We start from the raw sequence: 27,519 nt of genomic DNA, 5'->3' as shown, positions 1-27,519 counted from the left end.
GAAGGGGTCCTCAAAATTTTTGCACTCTTTTCAAACAATCCCAGTTGATCATGTCTATTGGGGGTTGGGGGGGGGGAGGGAGACTCCAGTGATCCTCTCTACCATTCGTGTGGTCCTTTGGATTGATCACTGATCCATTTCTCTGCAGCAACCGTACCACACAATGATGCAGCTGACCAGAACGTTTTCAATAGGACCCCTGTAGAAGACTGAATTCCCCCTAAACTTCTCCCCTTTCACCCTTAATCCATGTCCTCTGGTTTGCATCTCAACTAACCTGAGTGGAAAAGCAGAGAGTGAATCAAGTTTTCTGCTGCTCTTGCATGATTCAGTGGGAAAGGGCAAATGTAAGTTTCATTGCTAAGTATATCTCTGTTATTAGTGGGCTGTTATTGATTTATTCAAGTGAGATATTAAATAGCAAACTTGTACATTGTTGGTGATCATAGGTGAAGAGGGCGTCACAATAAAGCTGAAATCGGCCAGAGCTTGATTTTGTTTGAGGGCTCAAGTCAAAACATTGGTTATGTATCTGTATCTTTCTTATATAAAATACAATTTGACCTGCTGAGTTTCTCCACCATTATGTTTTTACATAATAGGAGATTGTGTATAGTTTTTAATGTTGCTAAATTTACATGAGTAATCATGTGTTAGGTTCTATTTTGGTAACAATGCAGTATTTTCAGTTGTGTGTTTGAATGCAAAATGTACCTTGCAGTATTGTCCTGACTGAAGTTGTTGCTTTGTGAGAGATTTTCAGTGCACTATTTTGGGCAATGCTGACTAGATCTATTGTTCTTTCTGCACTATTTAAAATCAATACATTCAGATTTGCACGAAACTTCATTTGTCTCTGGCTCTTGACTTTACTGCTTTGAGAGCCCCAAATCTTGCTCAACAGAGAAACAAACATGAGAGCAAAGACAAGGGGAGGGGGGCCATTGCGCGTGCGCAACGACTGCCCGCTTCCATTCCCCCCCCCTCGCTCTGCACATGCGCAGCACCGCATCCAGCGGGACCACGCCGACATTAACCCGAAGCCGCCATCACGGTGGAGACACCCGAGAGGGTTAAAGAACGTGTAAATGCCGCCGCCGCCGAGCCGATACTCACGGGAGCCGAGGCGTCGCGATGCCATTGTTGCAATTCGAGGGGAGAAAGCTGGAAGAAAGCCGAGGAGGACGAAGAAAAAAGCGTCGGAAGGCCGATCGGGCGTCACGTGACCCAGAGATGACCAATCGGCGGGCGGCTGACGGGCGAGCGCTGACGTAGTCGGGGATTTTTTTCTTTTGTTCACCTTTTTGCGGAAAATGGAAGGAAAAGAGCGACCACAGCCGATCCGGCGGGGCCGGGCGCCGCGCAGGGGACGGGGTAGAAGTCGGCCGAGGCCCGGGCCGTGCGGCTCGAGGCCAGGAGGTGAGCAATCGCTCGAATTTCGGGGCGACCCCGGCGGCGAGGGGAAGGCGGTAGGGGGTCATGTGACCGGTGGCAGCCAATCGGCCGTCGAGTTGGTCCGAGGCCGCCGCCAAGGAAATGGAAGTCGTCGCAGCAAAATCTCAAATCAAACGCTAAACCAACCGTCCAGTTTAATCCGGCTCTTTAAGGAGCCGCCTTGTTTCCACCAAAAGATGTGGGATGAAAAAGTCAAGAAGAATTTTTTTTAGTGAGGCAACATCAGGCTCCAATTACCGCCACCGAACGGCAGCGGGGGCGAGCCCCCGGGTTTAAATGGAAAGCCCCTGGTCGAGGGGAGCTTTTAATCTCTATTTTGCGCTCATTTCCCGGGTGGAGGGGCAGCTGAAGCGCCTTGGTGGAGGCGAGCTTTGAAGCTCTCAGTCGGGCGGGGAAGGTCAGCAGTGCTGAGCTGGCGGCATTGCAGCTCCTCCCCGCGGGTTGGGGTGTGGGGCGGGTTATTTATACGGTAATAATACAGGGTGGGGGTTGTATTTTTGCTGTGTAATGGTGCCCAAGATGGCGGCCGGCCCTCAAGGCCGTCGCCCCACTCCCGGCTTGGGTATTGAGGGTCCCCTAACTTTTCCTATTTTCTCCCACGCACCCCGGCCGCCCGCAGACCCGCTTTGTTCATCACCCCCGCCTCCTGCTCCTCACGCCTTCCCGCACTCTTTCCCCTTCTCCACGTCCTGTAATGGCCGACTTACTTCCTCTGTTCCCTCCCCTCCCCAGCGCCACGGGCATGACGCCGCGCGCCCCGTCCAATGGTGGCGCGCGGCGCTCCGGGCCCCGCGCCCGCGCGACGCTCGCCGGCCAATGGCGGTGCCCGCTGCCGGGCGGGGTGGGCGGGACCGGTGCGTCGACCGGCCAATCGACCGCCGCCGCCGGCCAGCGCCGGCTATAAAAAGGCGGGGTCGAGCGCCGCGGCGCCATTTGCTTTTTTTTGGCCGAAAGCGGAGGGGGAGAGACGTGGAGAGGAGCGAGGGGACGCGCAATCAGGCGGCATCTGATGGAACCGGCCACTCATCCGGGGCTCGACAGGTACGGCAGAGCAGTGCAGACCCTCGGCCGTGCGAAGGAAGGACTATTGAAGAGAATGGCACGGGCAGATGGGCAGAGAAGCCCCGAGAGGCGGAGAGCGTACCCGGGGAGCTGGAGCAGGCCCGGCAGCCGGGGCCGCCATTTTCTGCCATTCACACAGTATACATACAGTACACATCCGGGCTGGGATGCAGGGCAGTGCGAGTACCCAACCAGGGCCGGTACCTCCATCAATAAACCATAGGATTCATTTTTTATATCGATTTATCTGAAATGACCAATCTGTCCAAAAGTGTATTCTTTCTCCGTTCTGCATTTATAAATTTATCCTTTTTATGAGCACAATTCGAGTTCTAAAGATTTCAAGCTTGCCTGTTTTGATTTATTACAAGAAGGACTGTAAGGACTGTTTGTACTTTCGGGCAGATTTCTTCCCCCCCCCCCCCAAAAAAAAAATGCATATCTCGGTATATTGTGTTAACAGAAGTAAAAACACATGCCTTGATCAGGGGCTCCAGCCCGAAACGTTTGTTATGTACCTTTATCATTACACTGTTTGATCTGAGTTTCTCCAGCATTGCAGGAGAAACTAAGGGGGTCAAATCGTGTACTCTACACAGTTAAAGAGTTTCTTTTGTGTTTTACTTGTGTTAACAGAAGTTCTGAGCTGCAGGAGTTCTGACCTGTGTTTGATCTTGGTTTACATTCTGAAAGCTGATGTTAAAACAGCAAAAATGAAGTGCCATTTAAAGAGTTTAATCGAGCATTTAATATGTCTCCCTTTGGCAAGCACTTGTTTAGTATTCATTTGGATACAAGCTTTGTACATTTATTCTAGCACAACACATGGGTTCATGTACACAAATTTCGGTCTGATTGGATCAGTGAAGGGCAGGCAATTCAGCGTGGATCACCGTTCAACTATATGAACTTTATTGCTTTTGTACATTTATCTGTTAATTTAAAAATGGCTTTATCATGCCTTATTTGATTTTTTTTAGCATTGTTACAATTGACACTCGTTTGTATTATTTGTAAGGCTAATTGCAGTCATTTGTGCACTGGAGGAATGAAGCAAAATATGAATTTTGGTGGAAATCAAACCAAAGGTTTAGATGTTTTTATTGAAGGGAAGAGGGAGGGGCTGCAGGACAAGTAGCCATGTGGAAATGTAGAGTGTCATTGTAGCAGAGTGGGTGTGGGCTGACATTGTCAAGCTATGGGATAGTCTTAAATCTTCATGCATGTCTTTGCTGTTGGGATATTTCTTTATTTTTAAAATGGTATTTGTAGAACTGTTTTCGACGAGGTCAAACGTGATGCCTCACTGGCCTGGAAAACTATTTTTCATTTCTTTTTTAAGCAATATTTTTTCAGATGATTTCAAAAAGAGGACAATGAATGAGAGGTGGACTCAAACTTGATCTTTATATAATTTTTTAAAATTTAAACATATAGCATGGTATTTCAGGTGATTTCAAAAAGAGGACAATGAATGAGAGGCAGGCTCAAACTTGATCTTTGTTTAAATTTTAAAAATTTAAACATATAGCATGGTAACAGGCCATTTCGGCCCACTAGTCCATGGTGCCGAATTTACATCCCATTAACCCACAAGTCCGATACAATTTAAACCCTGGTCCGGTCCTGATCGCTGGTGCCGTAAAGGCGTTGGGCTAACTGCTACGCCAACCATGTTGCCCTGTAGAGATGGGTTTTCCAGACCACTTTGACATATCCCTTTTCCAAGTATTCCCCTAGGTTACAACAAAACATTGTTAGGGTCTGCCCAGTACGATTTGTGCCTGAGATTGATGCTTTTTTCTGTCCCTGAGTGATTTATGCTATATTTGCCAGCAGAAATATAAAAATTCATATTTCATATTTTGTATCTATTGTTCATTCCTGCCTTACCATTGTGCATACATGCTCACTCGCCAGGTTCTGGGCATTTGTTTTTAAAAATGACAGTGGGAATTAGCTGCGTTATTTAGTGAGAAACAAGAATTGTACAGTTCAACCACAACAGAAAACACTGATGCCATGGGTTTTAGTGAAATTTTGCTGCTTTAAGTGGTTGTTAGTGGAGGAATTTACTGTTTTACTAGAGTTAGCAACGCACCACTAAATTGAAGGTTTATATGCATTTAATAAGCTTCAAGTGAGTTGTTACAGGTGTTCCCTTCTTTACCAGAGGATATAGTTGTTCTGTAAGTTGACATGAACAAGGTTGGTTTGATCCATGGACATAATAAGTGTAAAAGCTTTATTCTGTTGACTTGGCAACCCATGCTTTGGCATGTGGGTGTTCTTAATTAAATGCGACCTTGGTTTGTAAATGAGTGAAGCTTTTGCTGTTTCTTGGTGTACTTGCATTGGTATTTCTATATTTTCAGCCTAATTAGAGCCTACTGCATCTGTTGGATACTGCATCTGTTTAATCCTAACTGCGCACAACTGTTTTCTGATCTGGATGCGGTGCTCCTGTCATGATCTTCATTTGCTGGTAGGGTTAGTTATTTGCTGATATTGGTTGATCGTGATTGGATAATTTGCTTTTACTTCCGTCATGTGCAGTGTGCATACTGTTACTATAAACTGAATACTGAGATGTTGATTGAGATTGAATCCAAATTTTAAAAATATTGACACTCTACAGATATACAGATATTTTGGATAAATTTCCCCTCATGCCTCTGTACTATTCGACTATTTGTAAATATTAATTTACACATGTCCTTAAGTTGCTTTAAACATTGTAGTTGAAACATTTAGCATTGATGTACAAATAGCCAGGAATGATCAAATTTTAATAGTTTTTAAATAACTGGAAATTTTAAATACTTTTATATACAATATTGGTGTTTATGTACTGTCGGAATCTTGGCCGTGCATAGGGGAAGGAGAGTGAGAATGGGTATGAGAGGTAATTCGTGTTGGAATATAGTGGTAAACTTTTGTGGGATTTCATGATTAAATGACACTAATTGAACCGTTGAGTTTTTGATTCTGTGATTTGCATCTGGAGTAGGATTTTATTTCTTCCCACTCACCCCATCCTAACTTGATTGCTGACTTGGTAAATCATGTCCAATGCCAACTTCAATTGTACACAAGCAGGCCTGTAGCCTCTGCTTAGAAGGATAATTAAATTGTAGTTTTGGAAATGGATTCTGTAAGTGACATTAGTAAGAAATGCTGTTTTTTTTCAAAAAGGCACTTGAACTTCAGTATATTTTGTTTTGCTTTGTTCTGTTTCTTATAGCAAAATTTCCCATGACGAACTTAGAATTATCAGGATTGACCAGTACTGACGGCAGAGAAGACGATCTACAGCCAGGCCTTTAAGTAGTTGCCTCTATAGGGGATCCTCAGCAAACCAGCAGCTGTTAGCCTGGTTTCCTAGTGGTTGGTATTTTTTTTATTTTATTTTATTATTTTTGTAAATTGCACTATTCAATTAGTAAGGTTGGAGTGGGTATCTTCAACAAGATATTAGCAGTTAACTACTAACGGGAGGGCTTGACTGGGCTTTCTTTATAATAATGGGTCTTGAACGTTTTGTCATCTTGCTGCAATGTGCATAATGCATTTGCCATTTAAACATGGTGATCAGAGGAATAGTCTGGAGTCTTTAAGCAAGCCACCTGAACACTATGCTCAGTGGATTAAATGTACAATAGAACCCATGTGTTGTGTGGATACAATTGTCATTTTGTAAAAATTTTACTGGTACACTGGGGCATCTAATGCAGTGAGTACTGAGTGTGTTTCTTCTGTTTTAATTAAAGGTTGCAGGGGGATACTGGTAATGGGATAACTGGCCTATCTGGTGATCCAGGGTCTGGGAAGCGCATCCGCAAGCCATCAATGCTGTATGAAGATTTTGAGAGTCCAACGGTGGCCATGTCTACTTCTGTTCATTCTCAGAACAATTTTGTTGTTAGTCCACCCCCACCTGAGGTATCAAACCCCAAGAAACCTGGTCGAGTGACTAATCAGGTCCAGTACATGCAGAAGGTGCTCATGAAAGCCCTTTGGAAGCATCAGTTTGCATGGCCATTCTACCAACCAGTGGATGCAGTGAAACTCAGTCTCCCGGTAAGTTAGAAGACCCTCTGTGCGAGTTATGAACCGTTTATGATGTACAGTGAATGGCTTTACAGTACATTAATGATGTCCTGCTTCTCTATTACAACATGTGCATGAGATTGTATGCAAATTTGTTACGGGTAGCTATGCTGGTGCCTTTCAATGCAACTTCATGACGAGATCATAAATAAAATTTTGTTTCATTTGGAATCATGGAAACTTTGAAAAATTTGTCTTTGAAGGTTTATGGCAGCTCTCAGGATGCCCATTGGACCCTGCTTAATTTTCTACGACAATCTCTGTCTTGATACTCTTGCTGGTTGGGGAAAAAAGCTACCATATATGCCAGCAAAAAGAACAGTTCTTGAAAGTTAAAAATGCCACCCCAAAACCAGGGGAGTCTTGTATACTAAGTTTAAAATCCACACCATGACAGCGAAATCTCAGCACTCCCCTGCACCGTTTAAAATACGAAACTTAACGGCAAAGTCTTAACACTCCCTGCGCAAGGTATGAAATCAGAATTGTAATAGCAACCCTTGGCGCTCCCCTGGCAGGGGGGTGGGGGTCCATCCACCCAGTTTGACTGCTGTCAGCTTTGTACAGGCTTTTAACAGGCCTGTTTAAGGAGGTGACTTGTTTTAAATATGCTGATAAATTTAAACCTTTAATGGGTAATTTGCTTTTGAAGTGATGTAGCCCCTTTTACACTTGCATCCCACTAAATTGCTATTCATTGTCCTGGGATAGGAATGGGAGTTTGGCTTTTCACACTAGACCACTCCTAATTGGGACACTGAATGCAATCCCCGGGGTTGGGGCTGTTCTACCTTCTACTGGTGACGTCATGAAGTATCGAGTGATGGTGATCCTACCCTAAATCCTGATCAGTGTATTATGATACTGTATATGAGCGAAGTTAATTGTGCATAATTAAATTTTGTGTACAGCACAGTATGAGCCCTTCAGCTCCTGTTGTTATGCCGACCTTTTAAACCTTTATAATGGATTGAGGGAAAGTGCGAGCAATAAATAGTGATAGCAGACAATTTTTAAACAGGGTGGCAAAGTTGGTAGCACTAAAGCGCACAATTTCTATAGCGTGGGAAAGGTGGTCGCGCTATTGTGTACAAATTTATTGTTTATAAATACAGTGGGGGGAAAAAGTGATGGCTGACCAGCCCTCCCAGAATTCCATGTGGCGGAGAAAGGGCTGTATGCCCAGCTGCATACATGGAACATTCATAGAGGGGCTTCTCTGATGCAGGACATTCTGGGAAGTTAGGCCCTCCATTGTGCTTTTTTTCCCGTCTTTAAGTTGTATGCTATAGCCCCACCAATTTTCCCACACTGTTTAAAAATTGTCAGCTATTGCTGTTTATTGCTACTTATTTACTTTCTCCCACTGCAACTTTCTCATGGCAAAGTTTATACCTTCATTTTAATCTTCTGCACTCACGCAAAAACTTGGGAAATTTCAATCCCAAGATGCAATTACCCCTTTCACACTTGCCTGATTGCAACGCTGTCGTCTGCAGACACTGGGGATCGTACTGGGTCGAAGCCGTCAATCCCCAGCACGAGATGACATCACCTGACACATTGAGCTGATTTTGCTTTCACGCTTGCCACTTTAAAGCTGATTGACATTTGATTTCTGGGATCACTTGCAAGTGTGAAAGGGGCTTCTATTAAATGTGCCGAGCAGCATCACTCCATTGGCCAGTGGTAATTGCTAGGCTTGTACAATAAGTTAGGTGAAAATTTGGAGTTGTCTTGTATACCGGCACATATTGCGGCATTGGATTTGTCCCCTTGCAGATTATGAAGTGCAATACACGTTGAAGTACTTGTTCTGTCCTGTCTGCTTTTCCCCACCCCCCTCCTCCAGCTTGTAGGTAGATTTGCCTTTTGTCTGCTCCTGAGGATGACAAATGGGTGAAGTGGTATGGAATACTTCCAAACCACTCATTTGTGGGGGGAGGGGAGAAAGACAGTAGTCACCCAGTCCTCTGCCCACACTTTTGAATTGCAGAATGACCACTTCCTAAATCATGCTCTTTTATTGTCTATATTAATACCATCTAAAATTCCAATGACTTGTCAGGCCCTTACAGACAATAATTGCCAGGTAGCTATTTCCAGCTCTCCAACTAATTAACATGAGGGGTGTAGAGTGGCTTGGGGATTCATTGTCACATTTTAGTTGAGAAAGACAATGTTTGGCATATACAACATTATAACTTTTCCCAAAGTTTTCATTGTTTGTCATTTGGCTGGAAACTGCACTGTTTCATGATCACATTTGTGTTAACTGATTCCACAGCTCATCAGGTGACTGGTTGCAAGCTCATCCTTTGTTTTGATGTTTATTCCTAGAGCATTTTGGAAGCGTGCTTATGCAATCTCCTGAAAACAACCATAGAACATTACAACACAGAAACAGACCCTTCAGCCACCTCTAGACTGTGCCACGCTATTATTCTGTCTAGTCCCACTGGCCTGCACCCAGTTCCTAACCCTCCATACCCTTCCCACTCATGGAACTGTCCAAGTTCTTCTTAAATGTAAAAATTGAGCCTACATTTACCACTTACTTGGCAGCTTATTCCATCACTCTGTACGAAGAAGTTCACCCTAATGTTCCCCATAAACTTTACCTTTTTTCACCCTTAACCCACGACCTCTGTCTTTTATCTCACCAGTCCTCAATGGAAAAGGCCTGCTTGCATTCTGTTTAACCTTTCACTGTAACTCCGTTCCTGAAGTCCAGGCAGCATCTTAGTAAATCTTCTCTGTACTTTTTCAGTCTTTTTGACGTATTTCTTATGGTGAGGTGACCAAAACTGCACAGAATACTCCAATTTTAGACTCTCAGTTCCTGTCGAAATTTTGTTAGAATGGACCCTCCTTGAATTGGCATTTGCTGTTATGTGCTAAACCTTTGGATCCATTGGGTTTGCTTTGAACGTGTATCTGCTAATACTGAATGTATGTCAAGTTTGTATCTGATTTCCTTTGGGCTTTGCACTAATTTTTAGTCATTAGGAAGGTTGTGGTTAAACCTAAATTAAACATGATTTCTGACCCATGTTCCTACTGTTGAGCTCCTGCAATGCTGAACTATTGCGGATTTTAATTGTGATCCTGATGTCACTTGGTGGGGGAGGAGCCATACCTAAATGAGTGAATAAGTAATACAGACAAATCTGGATCTTAGTTATTGTACTCAAATTCAAAAATAGCAGGCAATTTGGATTAGAAAGGGAAGCTTCCTTTGGTGTAGCTTCCCCCCACGCTGAGTAGTTTATAGACAAAATTTAAATTTTGTCTTATTGCAGGCAAAAAAAAATCATCAATTGAGATTTGAGGTTTATCAATGGTTTAGGAGACTAACTCTTTTTCCTCTGCCATTTTAACGTGTGCAGTTGAATAGTATTTTCCACGCTGCACTCAGTAAGTGCATTGGCTGCTTGGCGAACATGAAGATGTGCCCACAAAAAAACTGTCACTAACTAAATAACTTTTGACATTAACATCTCAGGAATGCTGGATGAGCTTTTCAGTTTTTACATTAGGCCACTTGCACTTAGTCTTTTGAGACTAAGCAAGCTAATCAGTTGGCTACGTTACTGCTCTATGATGTAAATGCCTGAACTCAGAGACAGCTGGGAATTTATACAATTAATAGTGAACTATTGGATTATAATTAAAAACCCCGCTCGTTGAAATGTTGACTGATCAATTTCTGTGGATGATGCCTCCAACTTCTTTGGTCACTGAAGACTAGCAGCTGGAGTCATTTTGTTGCACTTATAAAAGTTCAACTGGTTTGTTTCGGGGAAAATTCTGCTGACCTTGTTCACTGTAACGTTCTTAACTGCCTCCTTAAAGGGCAACAATTAAGGATTGTGTCTGCACAGTGAGCAAATAGGAAAAGCTGCCGAGTTTTCAATGTTTGGACCAGATTTCATCTAAAAGTGTTATTGTTGCAGGATTACCACAAGATAATCAAACAACCAATGGACATGGGTACTATCAAAAAGCGTTTGGAGAATAATTACTACTGGAGTGCCAGTGAGTGCATGCAAGACTTCAACACAATGTTTACAAACTGTTACATTTACAACAAGGTAAATATAGCTCTTTCTCTATTGTAAGCTCTCTCTTAATATAAAATACTTAGTTGAGTTGGAAATGTAATCTTACCCATTGTTCACAGCCCACAGATGACATTGTGCTGATGGCTCAGACTCTGGAGAAACTTTTTCTGCAGAAGGTGGCACAGATGCCGCAAGAAGAAGTGGAACTAACGCCAGCGCCAAAAGCAAAACATTCAAAAGGCCGCAAAACAGGGGGTAAGGGCAGCATGTTGACGTGGATCTTTGGTTGTGCACATAGACTTAGCAACAGCTGAAGGTGTCAGTCTTCACCTTGAAATATTAACTCTCTTCTCACAGACACTGCCTGGTTTGAGTCTTTCCGCATTTTGTATTTTTATTACACATCAGTTCATTTTATTATAAAGTTTGATCAGCTTTCCCTTAGATGTCTAAATTATATAGAATGTATTCCTGGTTTGTATACATTTTCCTTTTGTAATTTAACCGTTTGAGTTAGTTGTTGTTCTGATAAATCTTTTGCACTTCCCTTCAAGGCCAATATGTCCATCTTAAAGTGTGGTGCCCAGAACTACTCGCAGTACTCCAGGTGTGGTGTAGCCAGGGATTTGCGTAGCTTCTACCCGCTTGTGTTCCAGCCCTGTAAGGCCAGCCTTCTATTGGCTTATTTGATTATTTTCTGGACCTGTAAAATTTTTAATCTGTACCTTGACCCCCTGAGTCTCTTTGGACCTCAATTGAATCTAGCCTCTCATTTTGAAACTGCCATTCTGTTCTTTTTTTTTTTAATTCCAATGTGGGTCACTTCGCACTTAGGCTAAATTGTATTTGGTGTAATTTTGTCAATTTGTATAAGTGTGCTTTTCAGTCCTCATTTGCACTGCTTGAAATATCCCTCTTTGAAATCATCAAACGTGCGTGTATAGATTCCTGTTTTGTCTGGACCTGAGAATTTTTTCTTGTAATATCAACATTTACAATTTTTGAGTTCTTTTCCCAACCAATTTTTATTTGCTTGGGATTTCAGAAATCTTTGCTTGTAAATATTGAAGTAAACTGATTAGTCATTATATCTGTTTCCACGTGTCTATTTTCAAGGGGTCCATTTTGACATTGCTAATAAAACACCAGCGTTTTTGTGCTAATTGTGACAATTTTTTAAATTCTTGTTACTTTACCGTTTTGTTCTTTTAAAATTGTCAGAATCTGTTTTGCCCTTATCTTTCAATTTAATGATGTTCCTTGACTTTTTTACGATCTCAAACTCTCCCCATGAGGATATAAACTGAGCGTCATTGGACATTTGTGCATTGTCCAGTTATTAATGATGTCTGGCTTGTTATCATGTTGCTTCGACCAGATTAGTCTGGATAAAAGTTAAAATTATCCACTGAAACTACTTTCTCTCGGTTAATAGAGCTCTATTTTATAGTTGTGACCAAGAGAGCAATCTGCCTTTCCAGCTGGAGTCAAATACTACTTGACCCATCATGTTTGCTCTTTAAATTATTTCCAGTGACAAACATAACCTAATTCAAATGCAACATTCACACTCATTTCCCATACCCTCATTCATCTTTTCCATTATTTTTCTCCTTTTATTCTATTCTATAGAATTGTGAACTGCAGAAAAGGATCTTTCAAACCACCTTATCTGTTATGCGTACCTGAGCTCATCCCATTTGCCTGCATTAGGCCCATTTTCCCGTCCATTCTTTTCCACATAACTTTCTAAATAAATTTGTAAGAATTGTATCTACTTCAACTACAACTTTCTGATAGCTTATTTTCAGATGCCATTAAATATAGTCCATCCAATCTCTTTGTAGCTACTCCAGATAACACCCTATGGACTTTTCATTTCCACATCCTATGGTATGACAATTAAGTGTGATCTTGCCAATGCTTTATATGGTTGCAACTTCCATCCAAGGTCCATGCTCCTATGGACTCTGCTTTTCTAATGTTCTGCCAAGATGCATTTGTTACGACCCCAGAGGACCCATAAACCCAGCAGCAATAGATATTCACCAAGACAAATGGTTACTTAAACAAAAGTTGCTTTTAATTATCTTTAAACATGAAAACAGAACTTAACCCCCTTCTAATTCTAAGTGCATGTGTATGTAATGTGTGTGTAAGTTCAGAAAAGTTCTTTGGTTCACAGTCCAATCTCACTTCTCATTCCTTCAAGTTTACTGGTTGCAGGCAATTCTTATACTGTGCACAGAATTTAACATTTATAAAGTTCACCATGCATTGATGCTTGAAAGGTAAATGGTTACCGCTCAGGAAGGTTCTTTTCAGTTTTCAGAGAGATTTGTTGTACAATGGACACCCCAGCCACTTCAATATCTTGCCGAAGAAACTTGCCCTATCAGGGTTCTCCAGATGATAACCTCTTTCTTTCAGGTCACCACAGATTTCCTTGCTTCTCTTTTTCCAAGTGAAACATTAGACAGCCATTCCTCTCCTCTTGCTTTGACCAGGGTGAACCAAGAACTCACAACCTGTCTTCCAAAATGGGGTTTTGCACAAGCTTTCCAGCTTGTCCTGTTCCAGTCCCAGCCGCTGTTGCTGGCTCGCTCGCTCTCTCTCTCTCTCTCTCTCTCTCTCTCTCTCTCTCTCTCTCTCTCTCTCTCTCTCTCACACACACACAGAAAAAGCCTGTTTGCCAAGCCACATGACCCTCTTAGAACAGCTCCAGACAATCTGGGGCTTCAACAAGCTCTTTCATCTGTTGCCTTTTTGTAAACAACAATCTCCAAAGCTCTTGCCGAGGCTGTAGGGCCGATTATGTCAAGCATTAGCAGAGCTCCAATATTTCAAATAAGATTTGTTTTAAAGTGTTTGTATGTGACCTACTCTCAACAAACCTTTCCCAATTTATCTCCCAAAAACATTTCTATATACTCTGTCACACATTATCCAGATTGAATTGAGTGTACTGCTGGTCTCTGTTTCCAGCTGATCTATGCAACACTGTTTAACTGACACTGCTATAGATACTTCTCATCATATTCATGCTTTCTTATCATGTTCAAGTCACTGTATAATTATTTTGGTTGATCAGTTTTTGTACTCCATACAAGAAAATTCCAAAGCGTATTCATTATTGTGTTTGTAATGTTTCCTTTTAATTATGGTATTTTTATCGCTACCTAAATTTGCATGGAGCTGGGTAGTCCAGAGATGTAGGGTAATTTTGGGTCCTGATCTTTAATTTAGCTGCTCTAACAATGTGCAGCTTACCTATTGATTAACATGTTATTGAACTTTTAACTGGATCCTCCCTTTACTATATTGGTTTCAAATGCCTCTTCTCCGAGCATCATGGAGATATTATTCCTTCTTGGTCTGACTACTTTGGTCTGACTGCGTCTGTGGCCAAAGTCCTTTATCTTATTCACATCGCCCTTGCCATGTATGCTATTGCGTGTGGCAATCCTGTTCTGACACCACACTCTTGAGCTCTGCCTGAAGTACTGTCCAAATACGGTGACTGCATCCTTGTGTATCAATGATCTCTATCAGTCCTGCTCAATAACTGTTTCTATTGTTGTGCTTTTATATTTGGACTTGAGCTCGCACTAAAACAATCAAGAAATGTTTTAAATGTGGCTTTCGGCCTGCATGAGCTAATTTGGGAATTAAAGGCAAACCCCTTGCCTCAGCTTGTCCTGTGACCATCTTCTCAGCTTGCAATCTATTTAAATATGCTTCAATTGATAATGTTGAGTATAGAACTGACATTCTGATTTGCAGATTGACTACAGAATACTATAAATAATATTGAGTTGCTTAAATGCCTTTTTTGATCTGACCACTTCACCGTTTTGATAAACGGACATCCCAATAAACATCCTAATATCTGAACTGTGATCATTGGACAGTTTTTTTTTGAGGCCTGAGATTTGCTTTGAATCCCACATAGTTGTGCAAAAGTGGGAAGGGAATCGGCTGCACTGTGCCATTTTGTGATGAACACATGCGTGTCAACTGATCCAAGAGTTTTATCTTGTATCCGGCTACTTGTTGGCGTTTTGTCACCAAGTGTCGTTGGTTACGAGAGGATTCTAGGAACATGATCATGCCTTGAATTCTGAAAATGGATGTTGCCCGTTTGAGACAGGAGCTGACGACGTTGGAGGGAGGGATGGGGGGGGGGGGGGGGTTCAAATCTGTTTGAAATGTATTCAATAGTTGATATTTGTCCAGTACTAATGGGATCTTTTCCCACAGGGGTGCCTTCTATCCCTGGAGGAGTGACCATGTCTCAAGTCCCAATGATATCCTCAGTGTCTCAGCCGACAGCCTATTCTCCTCCAACACCAGAAGTACCTACGCCTATTCTTGAAGTGTCTCAGACTTCAGTCATATCTACACCCATTGTACACAAGTCTTCGCATTCACCCCCTCAGTCTGCATTAGCAGTATCCCCTCTTGCGCAGCCTGTCACAAAGGTAAGCAGTGCTAGGTTTTGGGCCCAGCATACTCTGGGATGGAATTGGAAGAGTTTCCATTTGTATTTATAATCTGATCTAGTAATGTGATCCAAAAGAGGATGTTAGAAAATGAACTGGCAATCTTAAATTCAGTGGGTAACTAAATTTATTGGTACAGGTAGAATGTTGAGAAATGTTATAATTCCCACACTCAGACCATTGTTAGAATTTTAAACTTTACCACTTTCTGAGAAGAGTATTAGGACAGCCTTTGAGATGATCAGCTTTGATGTCCCCACCTACCAAAAGAATTGCCTTGATTATGATGATGGGAATCGTGTGGATTCCGCTCTGCTCTGAAGTAAATGGGTTGATCTCGTAACTGACGTCGTTCAGTTGGTGTGCCTTTTTACTTTAAAAGATAATTTAAGTGGTGTTAATGGTTAGCTCTGGGCTTTTTCAAGTTGCCTTCAATCCTGGTACATTTTTAATTGGGAGAGCTCCTTTCATGTAGGCCCACAAAAGCCTACTCCGATGTCTCCTTTCAGCCTGGAGGCGGCAGGGTCAATGATGTGGTTTCAGGAGGCATGGCTATTGGCGCCATGAAGCCATACAAACCAAGCGATGGCCATCTTGGTTACCCCTTATCCCCCTCGCAGCTGGAACCACTGCTTTTCCCAGAATGCTTCCAGTTGCATGGGGGATTATGGGTAGGGTAGACAGCCATCAAGTTGCTGGCACTGAAGAGTGGCCCCAAAGCGGCCCATTGAGTAGCTGCTGGAACTGATAGGCCTGCGGCCCAGCCCTCATGGGATCATGGGTCGTGGGCTGACGGCGTCATCGCGACATTATCAGCCAGCCACTTGCAGCGACATTGCAATCGTGCTAGGCACCGGAGCATTGCACTCCGCCACTGACCCTTTTCCTGAGAGGGATTGCAGTCAACACCTTGAAGCAGCCAGGGCACATTCATGGAGGGAAGTCTCCCGATGTAAGAGCGGAGAATCTCTGCCTTTACACTCAAACTTTTTGACTATGAAAGGGCCTTCTAGCTTCTGTTAGTAGCGCAGAAATGTTGATGGAACTGAGCACGTCTCGCAGCATCTACAGGAGGTAAAAAATATGTAACCAACCATAGAATCTGAGCTCTTGTACCTTAAAGAAGGGCCCAGGCCTGAAATGTTGGTGCTATATCTTTACCTTTTGTAGATGCTGTGATACCTGCTGAGTTCAGATTCCAATTTGGAAGTACAGCATGGTAACAGGCCTTTTCAGGCCACAAGTCCGTGGTGCCGAATTACACTCAATTGGCCTTCAATCCCGGTACATTTTTAATTGGGAGAGAAAGCCAGAGCGCCGGAAGGAAACACACGGACACAGGGAGAATGTACGAACCCCTTCCAGACCGCATGGGTTCTGGTCACTGGCACTGTAATGGTGTTGCACTAATTTTTACAGCACACACCTGGCACTCCAGTTTTATCTTTGAGGCAGATCTGTGTTCCTAAATGGATAGGCTTGGTGATCTCACTGAATGTTGGCAAATGTTTTTTTTAAATGACAGTGAACGCGTAAGGTGGCTAAGCAGGGCTTTTGTGTCCATTGTTCTAAACCCTTGTGATCTGGGAGACGTAGGTCGTTTTGTTCCTTGTTGGCCAGATTTTGTTTTGTCTGTGGATTTTAAGTCCATGCCTGCAATGCATAGGCTCGTATTTTGAAAATCCCAGTTAGCATCGACAGCTTGCTGGTTAATTTTTGGTGCTTAACTTTGCCATGATTTGAGCAGCTGGGAAAGAGTTGTAATTGAGCAGTATTTCTTTTCAGAAGAAAGGAGTGAAGAGAAAAGCAGATACAACAACTCCAACCACTTCAGTGGTCACTACAAGCGGCGAGTCGTCTCCCTCAGTGGTCGAAAGCAAAGCTGCCAAGATTCCACTTCGACGCGAGAGTGGCCGGCCAATCAAACCGCCAAAGAAAGACTTGCCAGATTCCCAGCAGCACCAGAGTTCAAAGAAGGGCAAGCTGAGCGAGCAGCTCAAATACTGCAACGGCATATTGAAAGAGCTGCTGTCAAAGAAACACGCTGCATATGCCTGGCCCTTTTATAAACCAGTGGATGCCAAAGTTCTGGGACTTCACGATTATCATGATATAATCAAACATCCCATGGACCTGAGCACGATCAAAGTAGGTGGCATCCAAGCCGCGCATTCTCTTGTCACCATACTGTTTACGCTTGGATACAGTGAAACCTGCACGTTAAACTGGTCTCTGTCTTCATGATGCTTTTGCTCACCCAAGGCCTTTTCTATCTCCCACTGTAAGCAACCCTCAACCAATCAGGGAACCTTGTCTCTTTGTATAAAGAAAAGAAACTAGTAATTTTAAGAGAATGAATTTCAGAAATAAATGACATTTTTTGCAGGTTTCACTGTACCTCGTAACTGAATCTTTCCACAGCACATTGTAAAGTAAATAAGTTGTCTAAGCGTGTAATGGTCGATACAAGTGCCTGATCTTTTATCCAGGATTCCGAACATGGCAACCTCCAAAAACCAGCCCTTTTTTCGGTCGATGACATCTGCTCACCGATGAAGTAGTTTGCTGCCACAAGTGGCGTGACATGGCCCTTGCTCAACTCCTCCTGTGTATCCCGTCACGTTCCGCGGTGATTTGTGGTATCGACCTGATAGGTGGCCTTTCATGTGACACGCCATTGCTAATTAGTGCAATTATTACTTTATAAGAGTAACTCCTCAGGTGCCATTGCTGTTTAGCGTGATGGTGCTTTATAAGAGCCCCTCCCTGTCGAGCATCATTACTACCTTCCCTTCCCCCAGTCAGAAACCAGTTTTATTTTGAAGTTTTGCTAGTGAATATGATCTTTATCTAAATTCATTTAACACCCTGTTTGGCGCGCTTTTGAAACCTCGCATTTGCTTAAAGGGTCTGCTGTTTTGAAATTATTCCAAAATCCAGACGATTTTGAGCAATGGCCAAGTGTCTGGTCCTAATGATCTTAGATTGAAGGTTAGGCACCTGTGCTGTGTAAAAGTTGACCCCTCCCCCTCCTACTTTTAGGCCCAAACATCCATATCATGTGAAAGTTCCCTGCCTCCTTTCCATATTTTTGGCTCCTGCTGCCCACCCACCGGAACTCCTGACTTCTGTACTGCAGACTTCCCTAGTCCCTGGCTGCCTGCCTATCTGCTCCCAATGCCCCAAAGGACAGAGGAGCTTACTGCAGTCAAAAGTAGTACACGTGTAATAGTCAATCTTCCCGCCCCCCCCCCCCCCCCCCCCCCCAATTTACCCTAAAAATTGGTCCACTAAATTTGACTATATACGATAATGGAGAGGTGAATGCTGTATTGCTAGCTGTGTATTTATGCTTGGATAGGTTAAATGCGCATTTTGTTGTCTCCGGGACCTTTTAAATGGCTTGGTTGGGAGATGCACTGAAACTTTTCAAGTACTTGTTCAGACCCTCTTCCTGATTTTGGACATGAGTGTTTCCCAGCTGAAAGAAATCAATGCTAGTACAGGAAAATCCCCAGTATGGTCACCTATGAAGATTACAGAAATGCAAATTTTCCAGACACACTTTTACAATGCCTAACTAATAGACCTGTATTGAGAATAAACAGGTTTTTTTAAAAGGTGCAAACTAAATTAATTTTAAAAATCACTATTGTCCTAATTGTGTAGAGTTCACTTTTAATCAGGTAATTCTTGTAATTTACAAAATTTAAATTTGAACCCTGGTCGCTGGCACTGTAACAGCGTCATAATCCCTCCCCCAGGTGTACTGATAAAGCCTTAATAATATACTTGATACAAATAAAGATAAGGACTCACTAGGCAGGGACAGGGAGACACTTTGGGAGAGTTTGCTGGAGTCTGTATAAGAAATGGGTAATCCAGTCAGTTTCTATTTTAATGCACTGTTAACAGATAAAACTACACCACAGCATGAGGTGTTAAATGTGTTTTCTATCGCTCCTCAGAGGAAGATGGATGAACGAGAATACCAAGATGCACAGGAATTTGCAGCCGATGTGAGATTAATGTTCTCGAATTGTTACAAGTACAACCCGCCTGATCATGATGTAGTTGCTATGGCCCGGAAGCTGCAGGTACCTTCACCTTTGGTATGAGAGGGAGGTGTGTTTTAATATGCTTGTTAAGCTAATTTGCTGCCACTGTAATATGCCGACTTCATGCCTTTTGTGTTGAATGGAGAGCTGTATAACCTTTTGAAAGCTAAAATGAAAATGTTATAAATGTTCAGTTGCAAGCAACGCGTTCAGTTTTTTTTTAAACATCTATTAGTTCTTGGAAGGTTTACCATTCATCTGTTAAACTGGCTGTGTAACATTTAACATTTTTAATATCCAAGGCCAGTTGGTAAATTCTGTGGTTCATGTTCTGTGGATCAGAATTCTGTATTATGTGGTCTTTCTCCAGCATTTTTCTACCCACTTAAAATTTTGGTCTTCCACAGCACTCTTGCACATATCTTGCATGATCTTGACATTTTGCACCTCTGGAGTCTCATTGGCGCCCGATATATCACCTTGTCTATCAAACAGCTTTTCTGTGATGCTCTCCTTCTGCATCTGTTTTTAGCAATAATTGCTAATTCTTAACAATACCAATACGTTTAGTTATCCGGTGAATTAAGATAGCCTGTAGTGAAGAGGGTCAAAGGCCTCAAATTCTTGGATTTCAACATCTCTGAGGATCTGTCCTGGAGTCTCCATGTCGACACAATCACAAAGAAGACTCACTAGTAGCTCTACTTTGTGAAAAGTTTGAGGAGATTTGGTATGTTACCACAGGCTCTCACACTTTTAAAGGTGTACCATGGAGGGTTGTTAACTTGGCCTGCGACATCATGGACACCAGTCTTCACTCTGATGAACCACAGACCTTACTTTGATTTTTTTTGTACTATTTTTAGTTATTTTGCAAGAAAGTTTATATAAATATTTGCATTGTGAGGCTGCTACAAAACAGCAAATTTCGTGACATGTTCATGACAATATCTTCCTTGTCCTCTTCCTTTACCCTTTTTCTTGGGCTAGCTATCTGCATTGTTTAAATGTTGGCACTTGTATACTTGAGATATTTGTATTGTTTTTTATACCTGTCGTTACTGGAGTCTTATCCTTGCTCAAGCTGTCCAGTATCTTTCAATGTTGTACTCCCATCATTTGGCTCAAAAAGTCCTTTATTCTCGTTTCAGGATGTCTTTGAATTCCGCTTTGCCAAGATGCCAGATGAGCCTATTGAATTCGCGCCTCCACCTGCACCAACCAGTCTCCCTCCTGTTGCATCCAAATCTTCGTCTGATTCCTCCACTAACAGCAGTAGTGGGAGCTCATCGGACACGGAGAGCTCAGATGATTCTGAAGAAGAGCGAGCCAATCGTTTGGCAGAATTGCAGGAGCAGGTATGGGCTAATATTATTAATTAAATGAACAGTGCTTGTTTTAAAGGTGTTCTGCAGTTGAAAGTTAAAATTAAATTCTTGGCATGCAGTGTTTGAAATGGTTTGCTAGTTTTTTTTTGGTAGCTGTCACTTAACCTTAGCAGAAGGTCTAATTTCTACCAATAAGAATGACATCAAGTTTTAGGCCAAAACAAAAGCAGTGAACTCCCATTTACTGTACCTTGCATTTGCAAAGTAATTTCAAGGATATGGCATTTTGAAAATATTTTTGAAGCCCCCCCACTTGATGGTTCAGTTTTTTCTTGATTGCGATTGGGAAGAAAGTGGGTTCTTGGAAATCCTTTAACGACATCTGCGTCAGACGTGTTGCCATATTATTCTAAATTTCGTCTTCGACGCGTGATCCCTGTGTATGTGTGAAATATGGAACTTTTGTTGACACGTTATTATCCATTACTAATGGGATAAAATTGCTGACCAACCATCCTAATACGCTACGTTCTGTCGTTCCCAGCCACTTCCAGATAATTTGCAGCTGCTTGCAGCAGGAAGTGGGGTGGGGGTGGGGGTTCCTATTTTACGGTAGGCTCTTAACAAAATGATGCTTCTTTCTGCAGCTGCGGGCTGTTCACGAGCAGTTAGCAGCGCTTTCACAGGCTCCCATGTCCAAACCAAAGAAAAAGCGAGACAAGAAAGAAAAGAAAGACAAAAAGAGGAAGAAAGAGAAGCACAAGATGAAAGATGAAGAGGACAAACTGATTAAATCATCTAAGTCCAAGGCAGTGCCCAAAAAACAATCAAAGAAAGCATCTGGCAGCAGCAGTTCGGCTGGTAGCAATAAGTGAGTGGCGCGTGGTTGTTGAAATTTGGGTATTTTGCATTTCTGGATAGGGGTTTGGTTACTTTATCTGTACAGTGTGAGTACATTCGGATGGTGATGACTCTTGTATATCCTGAAACCCCAAGCACTGAAGCACTTACCATATAAGATAGGGTTTGAACATTAAAAATGTCGCCTCAAAACCAGGTTAGACTTTTATTGCAGGTATAAACTACAAACCTAAACAGCAAAGTCTCAGCACTTCCTGCACCAAGTTTAAAATACGACCCTAACAGGGAAGTCTCGGTGCTCCCCCGTGAGGTCCGACTGCTCTGTACAGGCTTTAAATGGCCGGTTAAAGGAGCTGATGGTGGTTTATTTTAAAATGTGCTAATGAAATTTAAACATTTGCTGTGTTGCTTGTTTTAAAATAGTGATTTAGTGTATGCCTAGCAACACCATTCCACTGGTCCATTGATAAGTGTCAGACTTGGGATAGTCTAGTCCAGTGAATATTGCTCAAAACCTATGTTTTAGGAGAAAATTCAGGTGGTTGTCTTGTATGCCGGCATATAAGGAAATGATTAAACTTTTTCCTTTGATGTTGTGGTGTATCTTGATGCTGGGATTTGAATTGTTAGGAATCTGTTTAGTATCTGATTTGTAGATCAGGAATTATGTGCATTGCTCTCTCATTTACCAGGCTTTGCCTCGTATATATTTGGGTTTACTTGTAGGCAGTCCAAAAAGGCAAAGCAGCCTCCCCCTCCACCGCCGCCACCTCCTCCTGGTTATGACTCTGAAGAAGAAGATAACTGCAGGCCCATGACCTATGATGAGAAGCGACAGTTGAGCTTGGACATTAACAAACTGCCGGGCGACAAGCTTGGCCGTGTGGTTCACATCATCCAGTCCAGGGAGCCGTCACTTCGAGACTCCAACCCTGATGAGATTGAGATAGACTTTGAAACTCTTAAACCATCCACTCTTCGAGAGCTTGAACGCTATGTAATGTCCTGTTTACGGAAGAAACCTCGTAAACCTTACTGTAAGTCTGAAGTATGACAGGGTGGGCATCTCCGGTACTCTGCGACCAGTATTTGTTGAGCGTGCTTTGTGTGGTCAGTGTTGTATATTCAGTAAATTGCAGATGCTGCTCATCTGCCTAATTTTGCTTAATTGTTAGAATTTGGAAACTGCATATTCTCTTTCTTTCCCCCCCCCCCTCCACTCCACATTACACAAGGTGGAGGTGGCTTGTGCAACTAGAAAACTGACTTCATTGTGCCCTTACCATGGCATGAAGCAGTGTCATCTGTGCAAGTATCAAGAAACTTCGAAATAAATTAATGCAGTAATAGAGAACTAAAGAACATAATAGCACAGAAAACAGGCCCTTTCTTTGGCCCTTCTGGGCTGTGCCAACTATTCTGCCTAGTCCCACTGACCTACATCTAGTCCATGTACCTGTCCAAACTTAAATGTTAAAATTGAGCCCGCATTCACCACTTTGGCTGGCAGCTTGTTAATTCTCCCACTACTTTGAAGAAATCCAGTTAAACTTCTTCCCTTTTACCCTTAAGCCAGTACCTCTGATTTGTATTTCACCTATCCTCAATGGAAAAAGCCTACCTACATATACTCTATACTCCTATTCATTGTGTATACCTCTATTACATCTCCCCTCATTCTTCTGTGCTCCAGGGAATAAAATCCTAACCTGTTCAATCTTTGCCTGAAACTCAACTCCTGGCTGCATCCTAGTAATAAATCTTCTGTATTCTTAATTTTATTGACCTTTTCCCCTATGGGGTACATGACCAAAACGAACTGCACACAGTTCTTCACATTTATGTTTGCATGAACTGCCTTTGTGTTCTCAATTTGAGATGTGTAGCTTTGAAGAGAGTTCCAAAGAAAATTGGAGGAAGAAAAAATGAATTCCGTAGAATGAGATAATACCCATAAATCCATCCCTTGCCACAGTCATGATTGTTTTCTGCTTTGAAATTCTAGGTCTCCATGTCTGTTGTGTGTGATTGCAGAATCGATGGACTGAGTTTGTGATTGGCATTTTAGAACTCAATGTGAAAGAAAATGTTTTCCTTGAAAGATGACCATTTAAAATATGTCTTCAAGTCTGGTCGATGCTTTCAACCATTGCTTTTGGTATTCCAGCCAAGAAACAAGCGGGGAAAACTAAAGAGGAACTGGCTATGGAGAAGAAGAAAGAGTTAGAAAAACGCCTACAGGACGTGAGTGGCCAGCTGAATCCCAGTAAAAAACCTCCGAAGAAAGGTATGTCTGTTATATCCAAACTCTTGATATTCCTTTGAATCACTTTGGTGGTTATCCATCACAATTTTTAGTTCAAAGTATGCCGTTGGGATTTACTTGTGGGTGGTGTGTGTACTACTTGGGTTTAGATCCTGTGGAGGAGGTAGTAAGCTAATTACCACCTTGAAGTATTTCCAGTCATTTACTGGAAAGTTGACAGTTCAAAGAATGGTGCTGAAGACCACTGCATGACACCTGAAGGAGGCTTGACCTCTTTTGGAACTGTACAGCATAGAAATAGGCCCTTCTGTAACTTGTACATTTAAATATCCTGAAACCCAAGCACTTGCCATATAAGATGGTGTTTGAACGTTAAAAATGTCACCCCAAAACCAGGGTAGACTTGTATGGCAAAAGCAGCAAAGTCTCGGCACTTCCCCATACATTTATTCCCTTATTAATTACCTCCAAATTTTAGAGGTGAGGAATTGAGTATTTTTAAACTCCGGCCACTTTTAATCTTTCAGAATGTAATGAACCATAGAACATTACAGAAACAAGCCATTCAGCCCTTCCATTCTGTGCCAATCCATTTTTCTGCCTAGTCCTGTGGATCTGCACTCAGTCCATGGCCCTCCATACCTCTCCCATCCGTGTACCTGTCCAAATTCTTCTTCAATGTTTAATCTGAGCCCGCGTTCATCACTTGTTTGTTCCACACTCCCACCACACTCTGTATAAGAAATTCCCTTAAACTTTCCCCTTTCACTCTTAACCGACGTCCTCTGGTTTGTATCTCACCTACCCTCAGTGGAAAAAGCGTATCTACATTTACTGTGTCCCCCTCATAATACCTCTGTTAGATCTCCCCTCATTCCTCTGCACTCCAGAGAGTAAAATCCTAACCTGTCCCTGTAACTGTTACTGAAGTCTAGGCAATATCCTAGCAAATCTTCTCTGCACTCTTTAAAGTTAGGTGATCAAAACTGCACACAACACTAAATTTGCCCTCACCATTGTCTTGTTCACCATATAATCCAACGCCTATACTCAATACTTATGAAGGCCAATATACCAAAAGTTCTCTTTACAACCCTAACTAACTGTGACGTCACTTTCAGAGAATTGTTTTTGTATTCCCAGATCCCTCTTCTACTACACTCCTCAGTGCCCTACCATTTACCATGTATGTCCTTTCTTGGTTTGTCCTTCCAAAATGCGCCACCTCTCACCTGTCGGCATTAAATTCCATCGGCCATTTTTCCAGCCAGCTGGTCCAGATCCCTTTGCAAGCTTTCAAAATCTTCCTCGCTCTCCACAACACCTCCCTTCTTGGCGTCATCTGCAAACTTGCTGGTCCAATTTATCAGCATCATCTAGATCATTGATGTCAATAGCAAACAACAATGGTCCCAGCATTGAACCCTGAGGCACACCATTAAGTCACAGGCCTCCAGTCTCAGAAGCAATCATCCAGCACCCCTCAGGATACTCCTGTCTTGGTCCGTCGGTAAACTATAGTACGATCGATCTGGTGGTTGGGTTTAATGCCAGTCCCGGAAAACTGGGACACAGAGTTTCTGTGCTTGTTAAAGGGTTAAGCTGTGGGTTTATGCAACATAACCAGGGAGAAGCACAGTTAATTGTGAGAATTAATGCTTTGTATCATTGTTGAGCAATATTGCTTTAAGTGCAACTTTTTTTTCAGTGACGGAGAAGCCCGATCCAGTCCAGCCAGCAGGCCCATCACGCCTCAGTGCCAGCAGCAGTAGTTCATCGGGATCTGACACTAGTAGCACTTCAAGTGGATCAAGTTCATCAGATACTAGTGATTCTGACTCTGGTTAAGGCTGGTTTTCTTGTTGAGGAAATTGGTTTAGGATTGGTTCGAACTAATCTGCAGGGTCGGAAGAAGTATGAACCAGACGATTGGGAGGTATCCTGTCCCCACGTGCCTGTCATTATTGACTGCAGCGTACATGGTTTGATCTGATCTTTTTTAAAAAAAGAAAAAAAATACTAAATGCGATGCATCGCAAGGACAGACCTGGCAGAGAGCTATTCACTCCGTTACGCATCAGCTTGATCTCATAGCCTGTCTGGAAAAACGTGTGCTGTATTTGGGGCTAAGTGGGGACTGGGTTGAGGGAGGGTGATAAGTGGTACTTGAGGCTGTTGCTTAGTTCCTCCTTCCTCTTTAAGTGGAGGAATTTGAGCCAGGTCACAAAAGACTGCAGCCTCTAAACCTAAAATCCTCCTCTTGCAAAATCATGTGGAGAATCTGATGTGAGGGATGAGTAGTTTCAAACTCACTTGTAGTTGCTGTAAGCAGTTTCGTTTTGAAAGGTATTATTCCAATTTGAAAACACTTTAAGCTGCTGGCCTCCAAGGTGTCACTCAAACTCATGTTATGCAGCAATCTTCAGTGGAGTATTGAGTTTTTTTTTAGAAATTTAAGTTATAGTTCTTTGCATCTTATAAGAGTGTTCAAGAGGATAACTTTACTGTGTTCAGCCACTGTTCAGAGGTCACTTGGCCTTTGAGTTTATTGGTTTGGTTGAAAAGTATTTTGTAACGCAGTAATCCAACTGAACACACATGGGCTTGAGCTCTGCCCATTTCTACCTTTTCCTCTGTTCCCCACCCCCTCTTCTCCCCCCCCCCCCCCCAAACACATCCAGTACTTGAATGGAGAGCAGTAATGCTGAACCAAGGTGGTGCGGTGTTGGTCAGTGCACAGTGTGTAAGCAATTGATTTGTGCCTATTGCGTTTCCCCTCTTTTGGTTTGGACTAGGCTGATCAGTTAGTCGCACTGGTTATCCTACTTGGTGCATCTTACTGAGCTGCACAACTTAGTTTGGAGGGGTGAATTTGTTTTTTAATGTGTACAGTTTAGTTGTAGTCTTCATTTCTGCAAAGGTTACAGGGAAAGCTGACAGCTAAATTTAATCTTTTTTTCATCCAGTTATGTGGTGTTTTATTTATTTTGTTACAAAATAATTATGTTTTATATTGTAAAGACTGAACCAATAATGTGCCTGTTGATGCAGGTCACAAGAGTGTAGAGTGAGATTTTAACAAGTATTGTATATATAAAGATGCACAATTGCAAAGCATGTTTCTTAATGTAAAGGTGATTTTTATTTTTTATCTTAATCTGTAAATTTTTTTTCTACAGTCCGTTCTAGTTTTTTTGTTATTTGTAGAATTGGACCTCATGTAGCAGTTAACAACTTGTATGTGACAATGTATTTGTTAACCTCAATGCTGTACAGTAAAAATGTTCTTTCAAGCTGCATTACATTGATTTGTTGGACCTAGGTGCTTCTCATAAGGGTGAGTCCAAATTCGATAATTAAAATGTTTTTGCATACATGAAGTATCTACTCGAGTAAGAATGAGAACTCATGGATACTCATTGTCAAAATACTGCAGGCCTTTCCTGGAAACCAGTTTTGCCTGTTTTCCTTAAGCATTCAAAAGTCTAAACATCAGCCATTGGGGTGCATGTAATGTTTTTCAAGGGACGGGTGAGTAGAACAGTGAACAAATATATAGATATGAAGGATGTGTTGCAAAAGTACATTGGGAAATCGGATTAAAAGGTTTAACAAATTATGGCAAACACTTCAGTGAAAGTGTATTTCATTGAGAAATTACTTGTTCTTAATTTCACCAAGTTAAAATATAGAAAAGGACGATGTTGCCAAGGGCAGCAGTAAACAGGATTCCTCCGCATCCAACACATTATCTGCCTGAATTTCTGACACTAACTGCACTAGACACATTTTTCTTTCTTCCCTCTCAGCCTT

General features: G+C 42.2%; 1 protein-coding gene and 1 non-coding gene across 10 annotated transcripts; both read left to right on the top strand.

The window, feature by feature from the left end:
* The first annotated feature begins 997 nt into the window (after nucleotides 1-997).
* LOC138754825 (bromodomain-containing protein 2-like) lies at nucleotides 998-27,003 on the top strand. Of its 9 annotated transcripts, none has more exons than XM_069919700.1 (14): nucleotides 998-1,419; nucleotides 4,893-5,002; nucleotides 5,762-5,904; nucleotides 6,288-6,597; nucleotides 10,584-10,721; nucleotides 10,811-10,946; nucleotides 14,952-15,172; nucleotides 16,979-17,341; nucleotides 19,162-19,305; nucleotides 20,403-20,609; nucleotides 21,227-21,450; nucleotides 22,167-22,477; nucleotides 23,608-23,727; nucleotides 25,415-27,003. In XM_069919700.1, exons 4-14 carry the CDS (start codon nucleotides 6,367-6,369, stop codon nucleotides 25,552-25,554), a joined length of 2,235 nt encoding a protein of 744 aa, XP_069775801.1. In that variant the 5' UTR covers nucleotides 998-1,419; nucleotides 4,893-5,002; nucleotides 5,762-5,904; nucleotides 6,288-6,366; the 3' UTR covers nucleotides 25,555-27,003. The 9 variants fall into 9 exon arrangements, with proteins under 9 accessions (XP_069775801.1, XP_069775803.1, XP_069775806.1 ...); XM_069919701.1 differs by lacking the exon at nucleotides 998-1,419 and adding an exon at nucleotides 2,315-2,496; XM_069919702.1 differs by lacking the exon at nucleotides 4,893-5,002.
* LOC138756010 (small nucleolar RNA SNORD10) lies at nucleotides 14,681-14,820 on the top strand. The gene has a single exon (XR_011352689.1). It is a non-coding gene; the product is annotated as a small nucleolar RNA SNORD10 (small nucleolar RNA).
* Nucleotides 27,004-27,519: the final 516 nt, after the last annotated feature.

The sequence above is a fragment of the Narcine bancroftii genome, chromosome 2 (assembly GCF_036971445.1).
Source record: "Narcine bancroftii isolate sNarBan1 chromosome 2, sNarBan1.hap1, whole genome shotgun sequence".
Taxonomy (NCBI): Eukaryota; Metazoa; Chordata; class Chondrichthyes; order Torpediniformes; family Narcinidae; genus Narcine; species Narcine bancroftii.
This window is presented reverse-complemented; position numbering and strand designations above follow the sequence as displayed.